The 21,031-nt window shown below is 40.9% G+C and overlaps 1 protein-coding gene across 1 annotated transcript in view; it reads right to left on the bottom strand.

The window, feature by feature from the left end:
* Positions 1-16,278, bottom strand: part of LOC127661222 (SH3 and multiple ankyrin repeat domains protein 3-like) — a 290,952-nt gene extending 274,674 nt beyond the window's left edge. The window contains exon 1 of the mRNA XM_052151831.1: positions 16,176-16,278. Within this exon, the coding sequence (XP_052007791.1) occupies positions 16,176-16,238 (63 nt within the window). The 5' untranslated portion in view covers positions 16,239-16,278. The remainder of the gene's footprint in view (positions 1-16,175) is intronic.
* Positions 16,279-21,031: the final 4,753 nt, after the last annotated feature.

The raw sequence follows: 21,031 nt of genomic DNA, 5'->3' as shown, positions 1-21,031 counted from the left end.
ACAATACAGATGCTTTTCTAGACATTTTTGTCAGAGGCACAGCAGTGTTGTTTAAGAGATGCAGGTGAGGGAAAAGAGCTGGTCAGACTTCATCAGAGCGGCTTTTGAACAGCGCTGCAGATTATTCATCTAGTGAATCTTCATAACAAAACAGAACTACACCTCGTATAAACAAGGACTTTTCAACTTCTGCTGCCTTGTGCTTCACAGAAACATGGCTGAGTGAATTACATTACATCTGCTGGGCTTTCAGCTGTTCAGAGCGGTTGCAGATCGCATTGTGGATTTAACGGGGAAAATGAGAAGTGGTGGAACATGAATTTACATCAATGAAAGTTGGTGTACTGATCTAACAATGTTATAGAAGATGTGTTGTCCTCATTTGGAAAGCACTCTTTATTAACTGTAAGATTTCTACTCGCCGCAGAAGTTTCCTTGTTCTGGTGAGTGTTTATATCCCACCACATGCCTGCGTGAACGCAGCGCTGCAACATCAGCTGATCAAATTACAGACACGGAACTACAATACCCGGACTCTGTTATTATTATTCTTGGGGATTTTAACAAAGCAAACCTCACACGTGAACTGCCCAAATACAAAAAACACATTACATGGCCCAATAGAGACAGAAATATACTGGATCATTGCAACACAACAATAAAACATGCATATTGCTATGTCCCTCGAGCAGCTTTGGGACTCTCATATCACTGTCTGGTTCAGCTTCTTCCAACCTACAGGCAGAAACTAAAATCAGCTAATCCTGTAGTAAATACTGTAAAGAGTGGACCAATGAAGCAGAGCTGGAACTGCAAGCCTGCTTTGACTGCACTGATTGGAGTGTATTTGAGGCTGCAGACACCAATCTGGACGAGCTCACAGATACTGTGACATCATATATCAGTTTCTGTGAGGATATGTGCATTCTTACTAGGACTTATTAAACATACAACAATGACAAACCGTGGTTTACAGCAGAGCTCAGGCAGCTTGTTCAGGCAAAAGATGATTCTTACAGAGGTGGGGATAAAGTCTTTTACAATCAGGCCAGGAACACACTGAACACACCTATCCCCAGTCATTAAGTCCTGTGATTTTGGGTTCCTTTGGGACAGGAATGATGTTTGAGCATTTGAAGCAGCATTGGATTCAAGCTGCTCAATCAGTGTGAATATTGGGACCAGCTGGAAATCAGAGTGGCTAAAAGAAGCTGTTCAGATAAGCTGAAAAAAGTTTTCAGCTAATGACCCTGCATCAGTGTGGAGTGGCCTGAAACAACTTACTAATTACAGGAATCCTACCCCCAACCAATGTTGGGGTGTTCCTCCAAAAGTCCACTATCATCTCCACACCTGTTTGCTCGATAAGCAAATTTAAGGGGATCTAGAAAGGGTCCAGTGATGTCCTTCAGGTGGGCCAACACCAGTATCTTAAATGACTTCATGACCACATCAGAGCGATGAGTCTGTAGTCATTAATCCTGTGATTTTGGGTTCCTTTGGGACAGGGATGATGATTGAGCATTTGAAGCAGCATGGGACTACACACTGCTCCAGTGATCTATTGGAGATCTGTGTGAATATGGGGGCCAGTTGGGTAGCACAGGTTCGAAGACAAGCTGGTGAGACACCATCTGGTCCTAAAGCCTTCCTTGACTTTTGTTTCTGAAAAACCCAGCACACATCATCTTCACAGATTTTGGGGAGGAGGGGGGTTGCAGGAGGTGTTGGTGTTTGTGTGACGTGAAGGCCAGAATGGGTGTTGGGTGTGGGATTGGTACTTTAAAATCTACAGTAGAACACATTCAGGTCGTCAACCAGTTGTTGGGCCGTTGCAGGGTTGGGGGTAGGAGTCCTGTAATTAGTAAGTTGTATTGTGAACTTGAAAACACAAGATTTCAGTCTGGTCTAGGAATATAGGTAGTAATTTAGTACAAATTCTGCTATTAAACACAATACATTTTTAAATTGAATTTGACAGATGGCTTCAACAGAAGCATTTCCAATCGATTAACAACCACGGAGTTCACGGTAGGTTCTTCAATGGTTTATACATTATCATTAATAATCAATTACCCTATGGAAATAATGAATGGGATTTTATCTTCTGGAAATAGCCTGTTGTGCTTTATGGCAAACTCAAGCTCAGTGTACTCAAGCTGAGCTTCAGTAGAGCTGAAATGTGAGTATATTCAAGTCATTTTATCTACCCATGGCTGACATCTCTGTGGGTGGGATTGACCATCAGTATGAAAGCCTTCTGGAGTAACACCATTAAAGAGTTATTTCAGCCAACAATGAAAATTATGTCAACAGTTACTCACCTTCATGTCCCTCCAAACTGGTATTACATTCCTTATTTCATAGACCACAAAAGACGAAATATTGCAGAATGACCAGTGCTCTATTTCATAATGGGAACTGATGCCTTCAAGCTACAAAAATGATATAACAGCAATTTTGTTCTATATTACAAGTCTTCTGAAGCCATAAGGCAGCTTTATATGAGGAAAAAATTTTCCCCTCAGCTCTGAAATCGGATTGGATTCATATCTAATGTGTCAAGACGAACCATACCAGTCACACCAGTGAACGAGACACAGGAGAGGAGAGACCAGGGCTGGACTGGGAAATTGGCCCGGGATTTTGGCAACTGGCCCAAAAATTGTTGAGCGGGGGGATGGGGATGGGGGTGGTCACTCACTGGTGCAGTCAAAACAACCCTGAGCTAAACACGTTCAAAATGGTGGAGATGATTGTGGACTTTAGGACACCCCAACATTGACCCCCCTCACCATTCTAAACAGCACTGCTGCAGCAGTGGAGTCATTCAGGTCGCCCAGATAAGGGGTTTTGAATATGCATATTTCACCAGATTTAGGTTTAATGAGTAATTCGGTTAATTAAGGTTATTTAAGGTTATGACAGGGCACATTTCTAAACAGTCACATTTTTCATTTAAATAACAAAATATGCATTGAAGTGAGGACAAAAATATGGATGAATAATGTCAATTATGAAAGATTTTGATAAAGTAAATCCCATTTAATTGTTACCTATAGAGGCCGCTGTCATACTGTAAATCCAAGCCAGCCACAGAAAACAAATTCTCAAAATATTGCCGACTATCGGCAAAGGTTAGAGGTTTGGATTGACGTGAAAGTGAGTAAATGTAAACAGAACGTGTATTATTGCGTAAATCGTTCCTTCAAGCAAAACCAATCTTTTGAGAAAGCGGAAGAGATGTAGAACATTTCTCTGTGGAATATAATTTGAAGAGATATGAACAGGTTAGTCGTTTTCGGAGTCACACAGATTACGTTTCTCCTGTAAACCTTAGCATTTCTCTCTCAGCCCTGAAGTCTCGGTGGTCTCTGCACATCACAGGTGTCCCCGTGCGATTAACGTCAGGGAAAAGAGCTTTTGTCACACTTTGAAATCCTTAACCGAAACCCTCGAGAGACATGTGTACTTCTGTGCATATCACACTTTTCTCAATCCTTTCCATATTCGCTCAATGCCTTTTTTTCTTTGTTTTCCTCTTCCTTTCTCAATGTAATATCACCACACCTTTTGGAGGCCACACTTGAACACAGCCAACAATGTTTTCAAAAGTAACTGTGAGCAGATGCAATGTTAATGCAAACTGAGAGTTTCACAAAACTCAAACTAAACATCAAACAAAATCACTGAAGCAACCCAATCTTTACAAATCAACCAAAACCGTTTTCTAAACTCCTCAAGTCCATTTCCCAAATGGAAACTATTCAAGCCCCTCAGCTTCACGTTTTTCTCAGTAATTTGTGTTTATTTTGATTTCAGTATAGACTGGACCAAACTTTCACACTCATAACACCATAATGACAAAAAGATAACCTGATTTTAGAAAGTGTGCATATTATGTAAAATAGCTGAAATCTTTGATGTGCGAATTCAAAACTTTAGTTTGGCACTACAAATTAAATTGGATCTTGATTTGGTTCTTAGCATGCAAGTAGGCATTTAGCAGATGGTTTTTAGCAGGGAACAGCTTTAGGAGGGAAACTAAATTTAAATGTAAAAAATAATGAAAGTAAAAATGGTAAATGGTCTGCACTTATATAGCGCCTTTTTAACCTTATCGGTATTCAAAGCACTTTACACTATGACTCACACACCAATGGTGGCAGAGCTGCCATGCAAGGCGCTAGCCTGCCATTGGGAGCAATTTGGGGTTCAGAGTCTTGCCCAAGAACACTTTGGCATTTGGAGTCGTGTGGGCCGGGATTCGAACCACCAACCCTGCGATTAGTGGACAACCCGCTCTACCAACTGAGCCAAACAAACAAACAAACAAACAAAAAGGTAGGTTTTAAAAGGCAGAATTCTAGCCTTTTTCTTTCTTATTTTTCCCACTCCCCCTTTTTAAAACTAAAATTGAAGAGTTTTTATTAAATTTACATAACTCGCCATTTCTTCACGTACAAAAGTCACCACCAGGGGGAGTAAAGATAAGAGACCTGACATTTTTATTTCACGTGGGGTAAGAGGATGTGACTATTCAGCTGATAAATAATAGGCTAATATGACATGCACACAGTCTGCCAAGGTCCCAAATATGTGTGCAGAAATGCTTGTCCATGAGTGGTCATCAGTATTGCAAACACAAGAGGAGCGTTCCATGGATTTTTACGTGTTGAGTGAACAATCGGAGAACTTCCTTATCACAGTCTGTGTAATTTAGCAGACTATCCTATTAAGTATTTGTTAGTATGACTTTTTGGGCATAATGTTGGAATCTTCTGTTTTCAGTAAGCATTCTGGATATTTTACACAGTTTCTTATAATTGTTTTTTATTTATTTATTATTATTATTATTATTATTATTGTGCTGCTGTAGACTGGATTATAACCAGGGGTTGTTTTTACCAGGCATTTTATCAAGGCTATAATCTTTACTGCTGCGGGAATGTGGAGTCCATAAAAAGTCTGGAAACATTACTGGAAAGACCTGTTCGCACTGGATTAAATTCACTGAGAAACTCTGGTAATTGTATTACCGCACAACCCCATATAAAACCAAGAACTAGCATATAAGAACCTAAGAGGACCGATAGAATAATAAAGTAGGTTAAAACAGTGTCAATCCTTGTTACCTGTGGTCTTACGCAAACTTTCAGGGACATTTTGGGAAAAACAGTTACAGATAATTGGAAAATCAAAGTTAAAAAATTAATATTTGGGTCATTATTCTAAAACATAACATTCTGAATGCATAATGAATGCATGTTTTTATGAAGAAAAAAAAAAAACTTTGTAGTGAACAATTCACCAAGGCCAATAATACTAGCAGCAAGCAATAGAACTGAATAAACCTGTCCTGACAAAGTATGTAAAAGTGTATATTTTATATATATATATAATTAACTGGTAAAATTAAAATGAATAGGCTTCACTTTATTCTCCGCGGCATCCACGCACAACTCACCACGCGCCCCAACGAAAGCGAGAACCACATTATAGCGACCATGAGGAGGTTACCCCATGTGACTCTACCCTCCCTAGAAACCGGGCCAATTTGGTTGCTAGGAGACCTGGCTGGAGTCACTCAGCACGCCGTGGATTCGAACTCGTGACTCCAGGTGTAGTAGTCAGCGACATAACATTTCTTTAGTGCACCCATGCTGCGTGAGATTAAAACGAATATTTTTCCAGGCAATTTTCCAGGTATTCCAGTTCTTACAGTTCTAAAAGCTAAATTCAAGCACTTTAAATGTGCTGTAAGTGATTTTTAATGGAAAGGTATGTAACAAATTGTACTACTCCCTGAAAGATATGAATGAAATAAGTGTCCTAGATATCTCACCGGTCTCTGTGACAGCTCTAGACAAAAATGTGTCCGTGGTCTCTGATGCTCTCTGCCTGTCAATACTTTTGTGCATTCTCATAGTGTTGTAGTTGCAGCAAATCATTGAGGGTTAGTGCCATATTCTGATTTATAATGTGTCAGTTGAGGATGCTATTTCACTACTATTGTGTTTGACAGCCGTGGGAACATGCTTTGTGTATGTCTCAACGGTATCAGTGCAGTGTTTTAGAAAGAGGAGGTGTCTCAGCTAAATCAACGACTCAGTCTCAAAGAAGTTAGAATGGCTAAAATTGCATACAGCAACTTTAAGGACCTTGAGTGAACCCTGTAAACAGTATGGAAAAAAGCGCAGAAGGGGAAAAATCAAGCGATAGAGAGATAATAATGTTTGACGGGACATTTTATGTATGATCACATGGATATGTTGCATATTTCAAATATCAAGTTAAGCCCCGATATGGTTTATAATACATTAATATTCAATATGTCATCCCATCCCTAATTTTGACTGTCTTTACATGTTTCTTGTTGCTTTGTACTCTAAAAGACATCGTTATTGAGACAAAAACATGCATGAAAAACACTTTAGTGTAAAGTTGAAACCTGTCACATAAAAACAGACTTACTACATAAAAGCAAATCGTCGGATTATCATAGGTTGATGCTTCAAAAAGTCAGCAGAATGGCATCACGATTAATAGTTTGGACTTTGATTGTCATGTTACAATGCTTGAAGGAAGCCCAGTGCGGCATCGGAGGTAAAGCTAGCGCTTCACTCCTTAGATTTCCATATGGAGCCGCTTTAAAATGTCATATATTTACATTTGGAACCTCCAAGACTCTTCTTGGACTGATTGTTCAGCTCTATTGAATATGTGGCCTCTCCTGTCTACAAAGAAAGCGACAGAATGCCCAGGGTTTCCCAAATGGCACTTATAGGACTCTGAGAATGTTGAAGAAAACGATTATCTGGTCTGATGACATCGATATCTCTGGTAAAATACCATCACCTAGCTAATGCCATGAAGTCAAGCGAGGTGGTTACATTACCATGCAAAAGAGAGCTTTTTAATGGGTAAGGATTGAGGCATTTGATCATTTAAAAAAAATCATTGAATAGGACAAAACACAGAGACGTCTATATGGGGAAAACACACACACACACACACACACATACGCCAGGGGACACAAAGTTTGAGACTAGGGTAAGAAGCTGTCTTTCACAATGTCAAGAACTTGTAAGGACAGTCTCTGAATATCTCTAATCGGCACAGCCCAAACTAAGACTTAAATCCCTTAGAAATGTGTGGAGAGACCTGAAGATTACAGATCACAGACAAGGCAACAAAATGGACCATATCCAGTTTTGCAAAGCTGGTAAAAGCAGAACCTACCTGGGAAGTCTCACAACTGTAATCACTGCCAAAGTCAGTCCTGCAAATTGGTGTAAAGTCATCATTTTTATTTTTGTATAGTGCTTTTCCCAAAACACATCATTCCAAAGTAGCTCTACAGAAAATTATGCTTCAACAGAAAAAGCTGTAATATAGTCATGTCTTTGAGTGAAAATAGTGTTGTTTTAAAAAAGACATGATTGTAAATTGTGCCTTAAAATAAATATATTTATTTAACAATTATATTTATATTTAGAACCTGTGTGAGCAAGCTGAAGGTGACTGTGGCAAGGAACGTCACGGTTACTGTTGTAGCCTCCGTTCCCTGAGGGAGGTAACGAGATGTTGGGTAGAATGAAGTGACACAAGGGGTCTTCCTTGGGAGCCTCACGTACCTCTGAACTTGAGGAAAGACCAATGAGAAATTGGATGTCCCGGCACTGGACATACGGGTATAAAGGGAAGTGTGCGTTCATCTGGCAGGTTTTTGCACTGAGGAGCTGAGAATAAGGTACGGCCATTTACAGTGGTAGATCTAGTGCCGTGGCAGAAGGGACACAACGTCTCGTTCCCTTCCTCAGGGAACGGAGGTTACAACAGTAACTGTGACGTTCCCCTTCTGTCACTCACTCAACGTTGTGTCAAATGAAGTGACACAAGGTGTCCCATTCAAAAGCACCACGTACTAGCCTGTGTTACGTGAACTGCTGAGACAGGTGCAAGCAGGCTGCTGCGTGCTAGAGGCAGCTGTATCGGATGCACTTAACCCTCCCCAATGCCACCCAAAGAGATGTCATATACAGATCTTAGGTTCCCAGCACCCCTGAGGGGGGAACAGATGCTACATATCTAGCATGGGAGCAAGCCCAACAGCCGGGGCCATTTCCTTCTCTATGTCGCTTGCATAGAGTGTGAAGTGGCTAGGGATCTTAGCGATAAGAAATGCGTCGGGAAAGTCGGTCCTATTCGTTCTTCTTTCCACATCCTGCCCAGACTAGTGGGAGGTAACATTTGGCAAATACACCATAAGGGTTGTGAAGCTGTACGTGGGAGTTGCACGGTGGTAGGTCCTGCCTGATGAGGGAGGAGCTCTACAAGCACGGCGACCGGGGCAGTGGGACTGCCCAAAGTAGACATGGGTCCACCTACAGGGGGAATTTGCCTGAAGAGGGAATTAAGCCTGTGGAGCCCTACCCCAGTACAGAGCACCTGTGGCTCATAGTGGGTCTGGACACAAACAAAGGAAGCGACGCTTAGTGGCTAACCTTGGAGAGAAGGCGCACTGGATCAACTTGGTAAAGGGCACTGGGTGCAAGTGGAACACCCGGTCGGCTGTTCCGCATTACGAGTTCTATCGGCTCGGACCTGACAAAACACGGGATGAGACTGACTCAACCCTGAGATTGTAAAATCTTGCAAAGGAATTGAGTGTTGCCCAGCCCGCTGCTCTGCGTATGTCTGCTAGGGAGGTGCCGCTGGCTCCAAGCCCACGCTCACGGCATCCCCGGGCAAGCATATCGTCATCTGCGAGTCAGCCTCAGACTGGGCGGACTGGCCAAAAGGCGGCAGTCCTCTGCATCAGACTCCTGGATACTCTCCGATGCAGCACCGATGTCATCATCCAATTCCAGGGGCTCAAGGGAGAATGCTGGCTGGCCGCTAGGCAAGCCGCACTCATCCCGAGCTCGGACGGAAGCAAGCGAGCGTGTCGGGGGCGGGTGGTTCGTGGGAATTTACACGCCGAAACCGAGCCGGTCGTCATCCCCAAATCACCTGCATCGCCAGCCGGGTCATCCTCAATCCCGTGGGAAGAAGGAGCGACGTGGGGGGCGGCTGAAGTGGCATTCACCTTCAGGAAGGAGAACCGTTACCGCAACGCTGCCATGGTCATGTTCTCTCAGTGAGAGCATGAACCATCCACAAACGCCGCCTCAGTGTGATCGCTGCCCAGGCACACGAGGCAGCGTCTGTGGCCGTCGGTCTTGGAGAGATATTGACCACATCCAGGAACTACACAGAGGCAGAAGGGCATCTTGAAGAAGTGGCGTCCTGAAAAGGACGTTCAATGTCTGTGTGTGTATTGCTCTTTTATGAGTGAAAACTCAAACTCTTTTAGAGAAAAACACTTTTAGGAGGGGAAAACACTCTTTTAGGCAGTGAAAACGCTGTCGAAGCACCCAGGGATGTGGACTGCACAGCGTGCAAAGAGAGAGAACGCCAGCTGGAAATGCGCCTTAGGATCCAACAGCAGTGCTTATCGCCACTAGAGGTGAGTAGAACAGTGGTGAACTCAGCTTTCTGTTGCACAACCGCTCGGCTCCGAAGAAAAAATCTGACTGACAGACGTAAGCCCGTTTCCCTTTATACCCGTAAGTCCGTGGGTGGGACATGCGATATCTCATTGGCCTTTTCTCAAGTTCAGAGGTACGCAAGGCTCCCAAGGAAGACCCCTTGTGTCACTTTATTCAACACAGTGTCGAGTGAGTGACAGAAGGGGAACACAAAACTCCATAAGATGTTGGTTAACGGAGAAAATTAACCTTGGGAGAAAACGGGCTCACTGTGGGAGCCAATTTTCCTCTGGCTAAACAGAATGAATATAATGACAATAGTAGTTATATATAAGTATATATACAGTGCAAGTCATGGTTTAAAATAAGTAAACTAAGTAAGTGTTAGGGGCTAGTGTTTAAACAAAAATATACTGTAAAGAGTTTTATTTTTTAACAGTGATAAACTGAGGCACTTGAATACATTTGTAATGGGTCTGTAAAACAGAACTGTGTGGAAACTTGGTCTGAGTAATTTCTGAGGGTCCTGTACTCAATAAGGTGATTCTGAGCCTAGTTTACACATCACAACCCATAGAAAAGATCCCACAAAAATAACACTTTAACATCTCAATTGCTTCTCACAGACATCAATGAGCTTAAATTGAGACTTTTGCTGAAGTGTTTCTCTTCAGAAAAGACCCTAGTACAAATCTCCAATTCTCTAGAGTTTCAGAAGAGGTCACAGTTAGGGTTGCCACCTTGGTCCTGCAAAATTCCTGGACACCCGATCAATGACTGGAAGTGGGATATTTTTGACTGTTTACTCCTTGGAATGGAAATTACCCAAAAAAAACAGCATAGCACTCATTCGAACAATAACACCAACACTTTTATTGTAAAGCTTAACATATTATTTACCTATTCTGTGCCTTATAGAACAGACATTCCCATATTTCCTTAAAATACTACAGATCTTCAGCATTAAACAGCATTTGAACAGATCAATGTACACTAAATAATAATAATACTACAAAACAGCATTAAAAAATGTAACAAAAACATAGTGGTGAACATAAAGTGGCAATAAAAAATACGTTAACCCTTTTAGAATTTAAGTATAAGTGTGTCTTAAATTCTGGTTTGATCTTCATCTAAGATACAATAATGAAAAAACAATCTGTTTTAATCTCGTATTGTTCTTGTACATATTAAATACATCATTAAAAAATTCACAGTACAGTTTGGAAAAAGTATGTGAACCCCTAGGCTGATGACGTCAACAAAAGCTTTTTTCAAAAACAAGTTGGAAAACCTAATGAAATTAATGAAACGAGATTGGAGGTGTGGGTTAGAGCTACTTTGACTTATAAAAAGCACTCAAACATTTTGAGTTTTCTATTCACAAGAAGCATCTGCTGACGTGGACCATGCTTAAAGAATTGTTGCTTTATATAAAGCTGGAAAGGGTTACTAAGATATTTCGAGGAGCTTAGATGTTCATCTGTCCACAGTTAGACAAGCTGTCTATAAATAGTATGTGGTACTCTCTCTAGAAGTGGCCGTCCAGCCAAGATGACTCAAAGGACACACCGCAGAATGATCAATGATGTAAACAAGAACCCTAGAGTGACAGATGAAGACTTCATGAAGGACTCATTTTAACTGGTTAACATCTCTGTTCATGAGTCTACTATACAGAAAACATTAAACAGTCATTGTGTCCATGGCAGGACACCTACTTTCTAACAAAAACATTGCTGCATGTCTGAAGTTTGCTAAAGACCACCTTGACACTCCACAACGCTACTGGGAAAATGTTTTGTGGACTGATGAAACTAAGGTTGAATTGTTGGGAAGAACACGCAGCACTACGAATGAGGTTATTGCTGCCAAAGGAGGATTGACCAGTTATTAAATCCAAGGGTTCACTTACTTTTTCCATAGCACTGTGAATGTTTAATGAGATATGTTCAATAAAGACATGTTTGTACGTGTTGTTATCTTAAGCACATTTTGTTTGTCTATACTTGTGACTTTGATGAAGATGAGATCACGTTTTATCCAGCTAATTCCAAAGGGTTCACATACATACATTTCTTGCCACTGTAGATATGCAGCAATAAATAAGACAATGTTAAATGATGCGTGAAAGACAATGTGAAACTCAAACACATCCTCTATAAAACCAGTTCGGAACAAACCGATTCACTAAATGAATCAGACTTTTTAAGCTTCATGAGAGAGCAGTTTAGGAATGGATTTCTGTCCAAAACAAATTTGGACAGATGGGCAACAACTGGGACAATCCTAGAAAATCTGTGACGGGTGGTAACCCAGTCAGCAATAAAAAGACAATATCATTTCAATATGAACTCACACACATACAAACACACTGTAACTCACAGAATTTGGCCTTAAAGTAAGCGATGAATGTCATTTTAGAAGTGACATTTGGAACAATGAAACATAACTGAGACCTCTATTAAGTCTCTTGAGATATGAAAGAGCAACCTTTTAGTAATATTTTGAAGCTACCCCTCAAAAAACACCTTGCAACCCTTAAAAAGACATTCCAGATGCAAATGAGCGAGACATTCAGAAATGTTCTGAGAGAGTCAGATGTGGGTGTATCTGAATAACGATCGCGATCTGATAATGTTTATTTGGATTATAATACTCAGAACGATGGCAGATGGATTTAGCGCGCGAGTTAGCATTTGAAAGGCAAGCGGCGCTGGGACGCACCGGTGAAAATCTGGCATTTAACACACTCTCACTGCGCTCATTCACCCCTCATTATTAACATAGACACTTGGGCCCTGCTAAAGGACAGCACTCGTTAGCACTGAAGCTCTCTGCCTTTAATGAGGCTCTGACACACTCACACACATAGACATACGCTCAAGTGCCACCAAAAGTCCATGCAAACGTATGCACGGACACCAATGTGCACTCACATGCATGCTGACAGGGAAGATGAAAGGTGTGATATGAAGATTCAAAGAGAAGGAGATTTCTGACAGGCAGGATGAAGCATTGATCTGTAGCTCGCTCATTCTGCTGCAGTTACTCTCCCGCACGCACACACACACACACACACACACACACACACACACACACACACACACACACACACACACACACACACACACTAATGCACCCTGAGCACTTTATGGAAGCCGAATGTACCAGGATGCCAGGTTGAGAAATATGCTGCAAAGCTTCTCATTACCAACCACTGTAACCACACTTAGAAGGACGAGTCTGCACCCCAATATTCAGTTTAGTGGTTGATCAATATGAGGTATTCAATGACCACTTCATAAACTTTTACATTTGCCATTCCACTAAACACTCCTCTATTAAATCTGGAAGCTCTCCAAGTAGCAAGAGCCATACTTAAAGGGATAGTATACAATCCATTGGTTCGCTAACGGTCATTGTCAATTATGTTGCCTCAAATCATCAACTGTTATTGAAAATGATTGACTTCTAAACACTTTTCACTTCAAATTGCTGTAACTAGGGTTGGGAACCAAAAAATGGTTCTTCTTCAAAACCAGTTCCATTTAAAAACAACAAAAACGATTTTCATGATTATTGGTGCAGTTTTCCACCGACGCAAATGGAAGAACATCCTAAAACACACCGCTCCGCTACTGAATCTATAGCATGAAACATACATAGAGCTAACATACTATAAAGCCACATATTTAGCCACCTTTCTGAATCAATGACTCTTATGAGCAGGTTCTTTTGATTCTACAGCATGAATCATAAAATGCTACCAGCACAGTTCAATCAGAAGGTCGCTGGTTCGAACCCCACGGCCACCACCATTGTGTCCTTGAGTAAGGCACTTAACTCCAGGTTTCTCCGGGGGGATTGTCCCTGTAATAATTGCACTGTAAGTCACTTTGGATAAAAAGCGTCTGCCAAATGCATAAATGTAATGTAAATGTAATTCACAAACAAATTTCTCTCATGAGCCAGTTCTTTTCATTGAATCAAAAGGACTGAGTGACAGGTGCAGTGCGGTTCCTGAATGAATGATTCTTATAAGCATTTTTATATATATTTTTTTCATCTACAGCTTGAAATATACTGCAATACCAACATACTGTAGTCCAAATCTCTAGCAAATGACTCTTATGATCTGGTTCATTTGAATCGACAGCATGAAACACACTAGGCTGCTAGCGTAGTTCAATTCCCGAATGAATCATTCTGATGAGCCGGTTCTTTTCATTGAATCAAAAACACTGCGTGACCAGTGTAGTCCAATTCCCTAGCAAATGACTCTTATGAGCTGGTTCTTTTGAATCTTCGGCATGAAACATACTATGCTACTAGCATAGTTCGATTCCCAAATGAATCACTCTTATGAGTCAATTCTTTTCAGAGAATTAAAAACATACAGTGCCACCAGCGTAGTGCATTTCCTAAAAAACTCTCTTATGAACTGACTTTATAGTGAATCAAAAAGAGTTAATTAAATAGATTTTTTGTTTATTATATAGTTGGGTTTGCACTGATGCCTTTAAAAAGTTTGTGTACACCTTCAACAAGAATTGTATTACATTTATTTGATCAAATCTGTCGAAATCTGAAATTATGTCATAATTTGCCAACTGGTAGCTGAGAGCAGTGACAATTGCATTTCTTATTCCCAAATTCCCATCAAAAGCACCAAAAGAATCATAACTTGAACCATTGAGCAATCGGAATCGTTCCTAATGATTCCCATCCCTATGATCCCCACTTGACAGGGGTGGCAAGTCACTACATTTTGGTTGCTAGTAAACGTTCTTACTCAAGTACATTATCCAACTCTATCAAGTGGCGGGTCACATGACCATAATTGTCTGAATTCCCATTGGTTAGTGGCTGCATTTGAAGCACATTTGCATACAGTTTAACTCTTCTCTGTTGTATCTCCAATAGTTGCCATCAATAATGTAGCCTCTAATTGAATTGATTGAAAATGAAAGTGTAAGGCTGACATCAAGATGTCGTAAAAGTCAAAGAAGTCTGCGAGAAGTCATAAAAACTCTCACACAGAAGAACATTTTCACCTGCGTCAACACATCCTACTGAGCAAGGACAATAAAACACAAATCTCACATCTGACCTCTATCTCACCAATATCATGTCTGATGTATACAAATAACGTGACTTGGCATGTTTGGTATCATTTTAAATTTCTCAGTGCGACTGGTATAATGGTCTCTTTCCCATGTTGATAAAGTCTTTGCCAAATGCTGTATAATTTTGGAGGTCTGTCCCCATCCCTGCCTGTATGTTAATGAGATATGTCCCCAGGACTTCCAAACCTAACCACTCCCAAAATTCCCTTTGTTCATGGTTTGGGTATTTAAGGATATGTGACACATTGTTCATGGTTCTCTGTATTCAGACGATCCAACACAGTTTGCTGTGTGTAGTTTATATCAGGTAATTGCAATTTGAATTTCTTATGTCTAAATTTGACTTATTATTGTCTAAATGGATTGATGAATTTATTATTTCACCTGGATAATAAATTGTTACATTTGAATTTATTCTGATTTACTGATTTAACTATTGTCCTTTGTAGATTACGTTACGTCCATGTTTCCGCAAATCCTCGACCAGGTTAGTAGCGGACTAAAGCTCAGTCCTGAGTGGAGCATGGGGTGCACCGACTAAGACTTTAGAGCTCCAACTAACTAATTGGCATTATTTTGAGTGTACTTGGAGTGTACAGGCTCGATAGGGAATTTCCGTTTAGGACTACATAAAGTGTCGACCAAGCCTAAATAGGGTGAAGTCTAAACCTCTGGTTATTGTAATCTTTTCTAGCTAAGTGTGCATAGGAAACTATGGCATGATCATATAAAGCTATTTTAACTTGTGTATATTGGTCTATCTTTGTAAATTTAGTGGTTTGAGACAGAGCACGCAGGAGACATTCAGCCACGCCATTGGATACCGTCCTTGGGCCAATAGCTGGACCCTCTTACAAAAGTCTTTGGTGGTTTTCGTTGCAAATCCTGTCCATGTGATCAGCACCCTTAAAATGTCACAACTACCCTTAGGGACAAATTACGAAAGTCATGCTTACATGCAATCCAAGTTTAGTGCACACCTCCAAACCTGCAGCAAGTGCACTTCTGGCAACGAACCAAACAGCTAACAGTTCTATTCATTCAGAAAAAAAATATTAAATTAAATATGCCACCTGCAGTGGTACCACCTGCACAAAAGGAACAGGTGAGTAACTGCACTTCAACTCTCTCTCTCTCTCTCTCACACACATATCCATCAGCACCATATGTCGCTTTAGAAGGCCCTTGGGACTTGTACAATACACGGCAACCAAACTGTCAAGTCTGACAGCTCGTCAACAAGGAAAAAAGTCACTGTGAATTCCATTAAAGCGACCATAACAGAGCCCTGTCACCATATCTGATGCCAGTTTTCAAAGTAAGCTGCAGGTGCACTAATGAAGACAGCTTAAATTCAACAATTTAACAGGCGACGGAAGAGTATGAGAAAGATAAAGAGGTAAAAAAAGAAAGGCATGTTCATTCATATGTACACTCAAGAGAGAGAAAAAAACCTCCGAATCGGACAGGCTGAAAAGCACAAGAGAGAGACAGAGCGAGAGTTTGTTCTCACCGTTTGCTGTAGGTCAGGGATGCCTATGCGGACGACCAGTGTGTTGCCCTGGGGTTCCTCCATGGGGCCGGCCGGCGTGCGGCAAACGTCAGCGTGCGGAGAGTGGGAGCTGTCCCCCCGGCTGGTGCTGGAGAGGTGGCGGGGACGAGGCTGCGCAGGGCGAGAGTAGATGAGGAGAGGGAGAGCGAGCGGCAGCGAGAGAGGGAGAGAGAGGGGGAGGGTGGAGGGGGGCTCAGGCGGGAGTTCGGCGGGCTGCTGCTGTGGATGATCTCTGGGCTGAGAAGGCTCATGTTTGCCCAAGCCCGCACTCACAGGCATGCTCTGTGTGTGTGGAGGTCTGACTGCATAGTGCCTCTCTCACACACACACACACACACACACACACTCCGCTGCTCGAATACAGCAGAGAGAGAGAGAGAGTGAAGAGGGGAGGGGAGATGCAAGAGGAGATAAAAGAGAGAGAGAAAGAGAGAGCGAGACAGGGAGAGAGAGAGACAGAGAGAGAGGGAGGTTAGATGTCTGTTGTGATAAAGCATTTTAAACCAGAAGGAAAATCTGTGAGCTATAATACCGGTTTAAAAGACTGATTATAGTGTTGTTAAATAAAGCACATCAAACATATCAGATACAATGAGAATTTGAATTATCTGATATAAATGATATGTGATATTTGACGAAATTGCAATATAAAAAAAGAGATAAAGAGAATAGAAACTAGGGCTCCAGACTGCAACTAAATGCCAGATTTGTTTCCTGCCAGTGTGACTAGTGTAAATGGTTGCACTGGTGCAACTTCAAAGTTGGCCGACTTTCTCTGAGGCGTTGCGGTATCCTCTTGTTTAGTTGCACATCTGGTCTTCCACATCTCTTTCTGTCCTTGTTAGAGACAGTTGTTCTTTGTCTGTGAAGACTGTAGTTACACCTTTGTATGAAATCTGCAGTTTTTTGGCAATTTCAAGCATTGTATCGCCTTCATTCCTCAAAACAATGATTGACTGATGAGTTTCTAGAGAAAGCTGTTTATTTTTGGCCATTTTTGACCTAATATTGACCTTAAGACATGCCAGTCTATTGCATAGAGTGGCAACTCAAAAACAAACACAAAGACAACGTTAAGCTTCATTTAATGAACCAAATATCTTTCAGCTGTGTTTGATATAATGGCAGGTTATTTTATAGCACCAAATGATACATTTAGCATGATTACTCAAGGATAAGATGTTGGAGTGATGCTGCTGTCTAGATTTGATCAAAAATGTCTTTTTTCAAATAGTGATGTGCCGTTTTTTACATCAGTAATGTCCTGACTATACTTTGTGATCAGTTGAATGCCACTTTGGAGAATAAAAGTACCAATTTCCTTCCGAATCAGCTAAATCTAAATTATTCCAAACCTTTGGCCACCAGTGCATATCTATATATCTTGGTGTGTGTATATATGTTATATACCCTGTTGGCCAGAAGTCTCTCTTCCCAAATATGGATGATTTTTGCATTGATCTGAACACAATCCAATTGGTTCAGCATCCCTTTGCACTATTTTTTGTGAAGTTATTAGTGAAAATGTGGCATGACAGCAAAACCTGTTCACATGAAACATAACTGTTAAAGATATAATATTTTTGTATCTGTTTTTATTCCAATGATGCCAATTTTTGTGTTGATCAAGACTGCAGTTATTCATATTTTGACTCTTTTTTTTTTTCTTGCGGGCCCCATCCAAGCTTAAAGGGTTAATAAGCAAAATGATGTACAGTCTGCAGGCCATTATCACAATGTAGAGCCCTTCAGAGTTTACATATTTGATAATTGACAGTATTAAAGTACAAAAACTAGAGAAAGAGAGGTTAGATCTATCCATGATAATGCATTTTAGCTATAAGACACATTTGAACAAACAATAAGACTGATTACAGTGTCATTAAATAATGCAAAATAAACATCACATAAAAAGATCATTCTAGTTATCTAATACATGTGATAATTGACAGAGTAGCAGTGTAAACATTGGAGAGAGAGAGAGAGAGAGAGTGAGTGAGTGAGTGTGAGAGAGTGAGTGAGTGAGTGAGTGTGAGTGAGAGAGAGAGAGAGAGAGAGAGAGAGAGAGAGAGAGAGAACTGCTGTATTGATTTCAAGCAAATATTGCCTTCACAGTTCACAGAAAATCATCATCTACCGGCACAATCTGACACAGTTTGCAGTGTGTTCACATACTGGCAAGTGTCTTCTCATGCTGTTAGTTTATGTATGTGTGTGTAAATAAAACCGTTAACAGGTTGACTGAATACTATGCAGCATGTCTAGAGCAATGCTGTTGGACAACTGCACTTAAAACACATGGATCAATACAAACATACACAAACACATGTTTGTTTCCATCCATTGGTGAGAACTTCCCATTCCAATTGTAATAACATGAAGTAAATCATATTTTGAGTACCCTACTCACCATTTACCCCTTAAGGAAACCTGTTTTTGACATTTTAGATTTCATTCAAACATGATCTAGTTTGTTTATAAAGGCATTTTTCCTGATATTTCCAGGTTTCCCATGAATGTAGGAACCCTGCTGTTTTAATATCTGCTTGTCCTGCTTGTGGAAATGTTTCCACATAAATCCGCTCTGGTTGTCTTAAGTCTTCTGAAACATACTACAAAAGAAAGGCAAAAGAATAGAAGAAAAACGTAGGGAAGTGTTTGCCATCACGGTTCAGCGTTTTACACTTCAAACGCTGACACTAAACACAGCATTTGAAAGATTCTTTGCAAAGTGCATGAATATATCAAGAGAAAAGCATTGCTTTGTTTATGATTGGTTGTCTGATATTGAAGTATTATAAAGGAAAACACACTGCCAACATTGGATTGTGAAAAATAGATGTACTTTTTTTTGGGGGGGGTACACTTGGTTCCTATGTGCGAGGAACGGCAGCCGGTGGAGTTTCTGGTGCCCCCTAGGGAAAGATGGTGCCCCGGTAGGGAGTAGGTGCCCTACGCAGACTCTGTAATATACGTATACGGAGCAGTATTAAGATGGTCCCTTACCACATCCTTCACAGTTTTCTTATATGCTGAGAACTTTCCTGACCCATGACTTATAAAAACTAGAATAATTTTTATTTCTTCGATTCTTTCTCTTCTTTATGTAGTATCTGAGATGGTTTATATGTATTTTTATGTTGTTTTTTATTTACTTTATTTTAACGATTTATTCCTTCACCTGCACATCTTGTCTTTATAACTCAGTGATTGTATTTATATATTGTTGGACTGGGAAAGAGAAATCGTCCCGGGATTTTACATAGCAACTGGCCTAAAAGTTGAGTGGGGGGTGTTCACTGTCCTTTTCTGCATATCGCGGTGCCATTTTACATTTCCATTTACATTTATGCATTTGGCAGATGCTTTTATCCAAAGTGACTTACAGTGCACTTATTACAGAGACAATCCCCCCGGAGCAACCTGGAGTTAAGTGCCTTGCTCAAGGACACAATGGTGGTGGCTGTTGGGATCGAACCAGCGACCTTCTGATTACCAGTTAAGTGCTTTAGACCACTACACCACCACCCACTCTGACCATTTTCATTTTAGGTTCATTTTAGCTTATCACTGCCTATTCGGCACATTATGCAGCTGACCCCACGGCCCGCTCGGTTCTCCCGATGGCCAGTCTGCCCCTGATCGGCCCCAAAGTGCGCCAGCCCACCGGCATGCCAGATTACCAGTCCAGCCCTGGTTGGATCTGTATAATTTATCAAATGTAACCTTCTGTCAATATAAATATCCACAGTTTCAGCACAATGTGTGGACTTTTCAGACGACCCCTTACCCACCGTATGAATAATGTCCAACTTATATCAATGTTAAATTAACAGTCTGGAACAATTTTGCCGTGGCGACATCTGACATGCTTTACGGGACATATCGCATCCCTTATTGATTCGAAACGGGACTCATCATTTCATATTTAAATACGGACTGATCCTGTATTTTACGGGATGGGTGGCAACCCTACCTGGAGGTCTAAAACATTCTCATGAGCAAAGTGTGGATGCGGAAAATCGTGAGTTTATTGGAAAAAAAATTAAATCTGGAGTACAGCGAGAGGAGGGGTGAAAAAACGGGAGAAACCCGGTAAAAGCGGGAGTGTTGGCAGGTATGCACTGAATTGCACTAAGTGAAAAAGAAACACATTGCATTTTGGGGGGATGCAATGTCATATGGTTGTATATATAAGCTTTTTTTTTTTTTTTTTTTTTTTTAAATGTATAGTCCTTTCAAATCAGATGATTGCAACATGCTCCAAAAAAGTAGACAGGGGCAATTTAAGACTAATAACAATTTGACGAGTCCAGATAACAAGGTGATGTGAAACAGGAGATGTTAAACAGGCAATCGTGTCAAAGTACAGAAGGAGCCTCCAAAAAGAGCCAAGTCCTTCAAGAGCAACGATCATTCGAGACTTGTCAATTTGCCATCAGATGCTTCAGCAAATAATCCAGCACTTTGAGAACAATGTTCCCCAAAGACAAATTGGAAGGATTTTGGGCATTTCACCTGGTCAAATCTCTGTGTGTAAAGAGCATGACTAAAACCACTTCTGAATGCACGTGAACTCTGACCCCTCAGACGTCACTGTCTTAAAATACATCATTCATCTGTAATGGATATCATGAACATGGGCTTGGGATTACTTTAGTGAACCTTTGTTAGTGAACACCCCTCGCCGCTGCATCCACAGATGCAAGTTAAGACTTTACTATGTAAAGGAGAAGCCGTACATCATCACTGTCCAGAAGCTGCCGACTTCTCTGGGCTCGCTCTCAACTCAAATGGGAAGTAGAACAGTGTTTTTG

The sequence above is a fragment of the Xyrauchen texanus genome, chromosome 21 (genome assembly GCF_025860055.1).
Source record: "Xyrauchen texanus isolate HMW12.3.18 chromosome 21, RBS_HiC_50CHRs, whole genome shotgun sequence".
Lineage (NCBI taxonomy): Eukaryota > Metazoa > Chordata > Actinopteri > Cypriniformes > Catostomidae > Xyrauchen > Xyrauchen texanus.
Note: the sequence above shows the minus strand (reverse complement) of the source record. Positions and strands in the feature narration are given on the sequence as shown.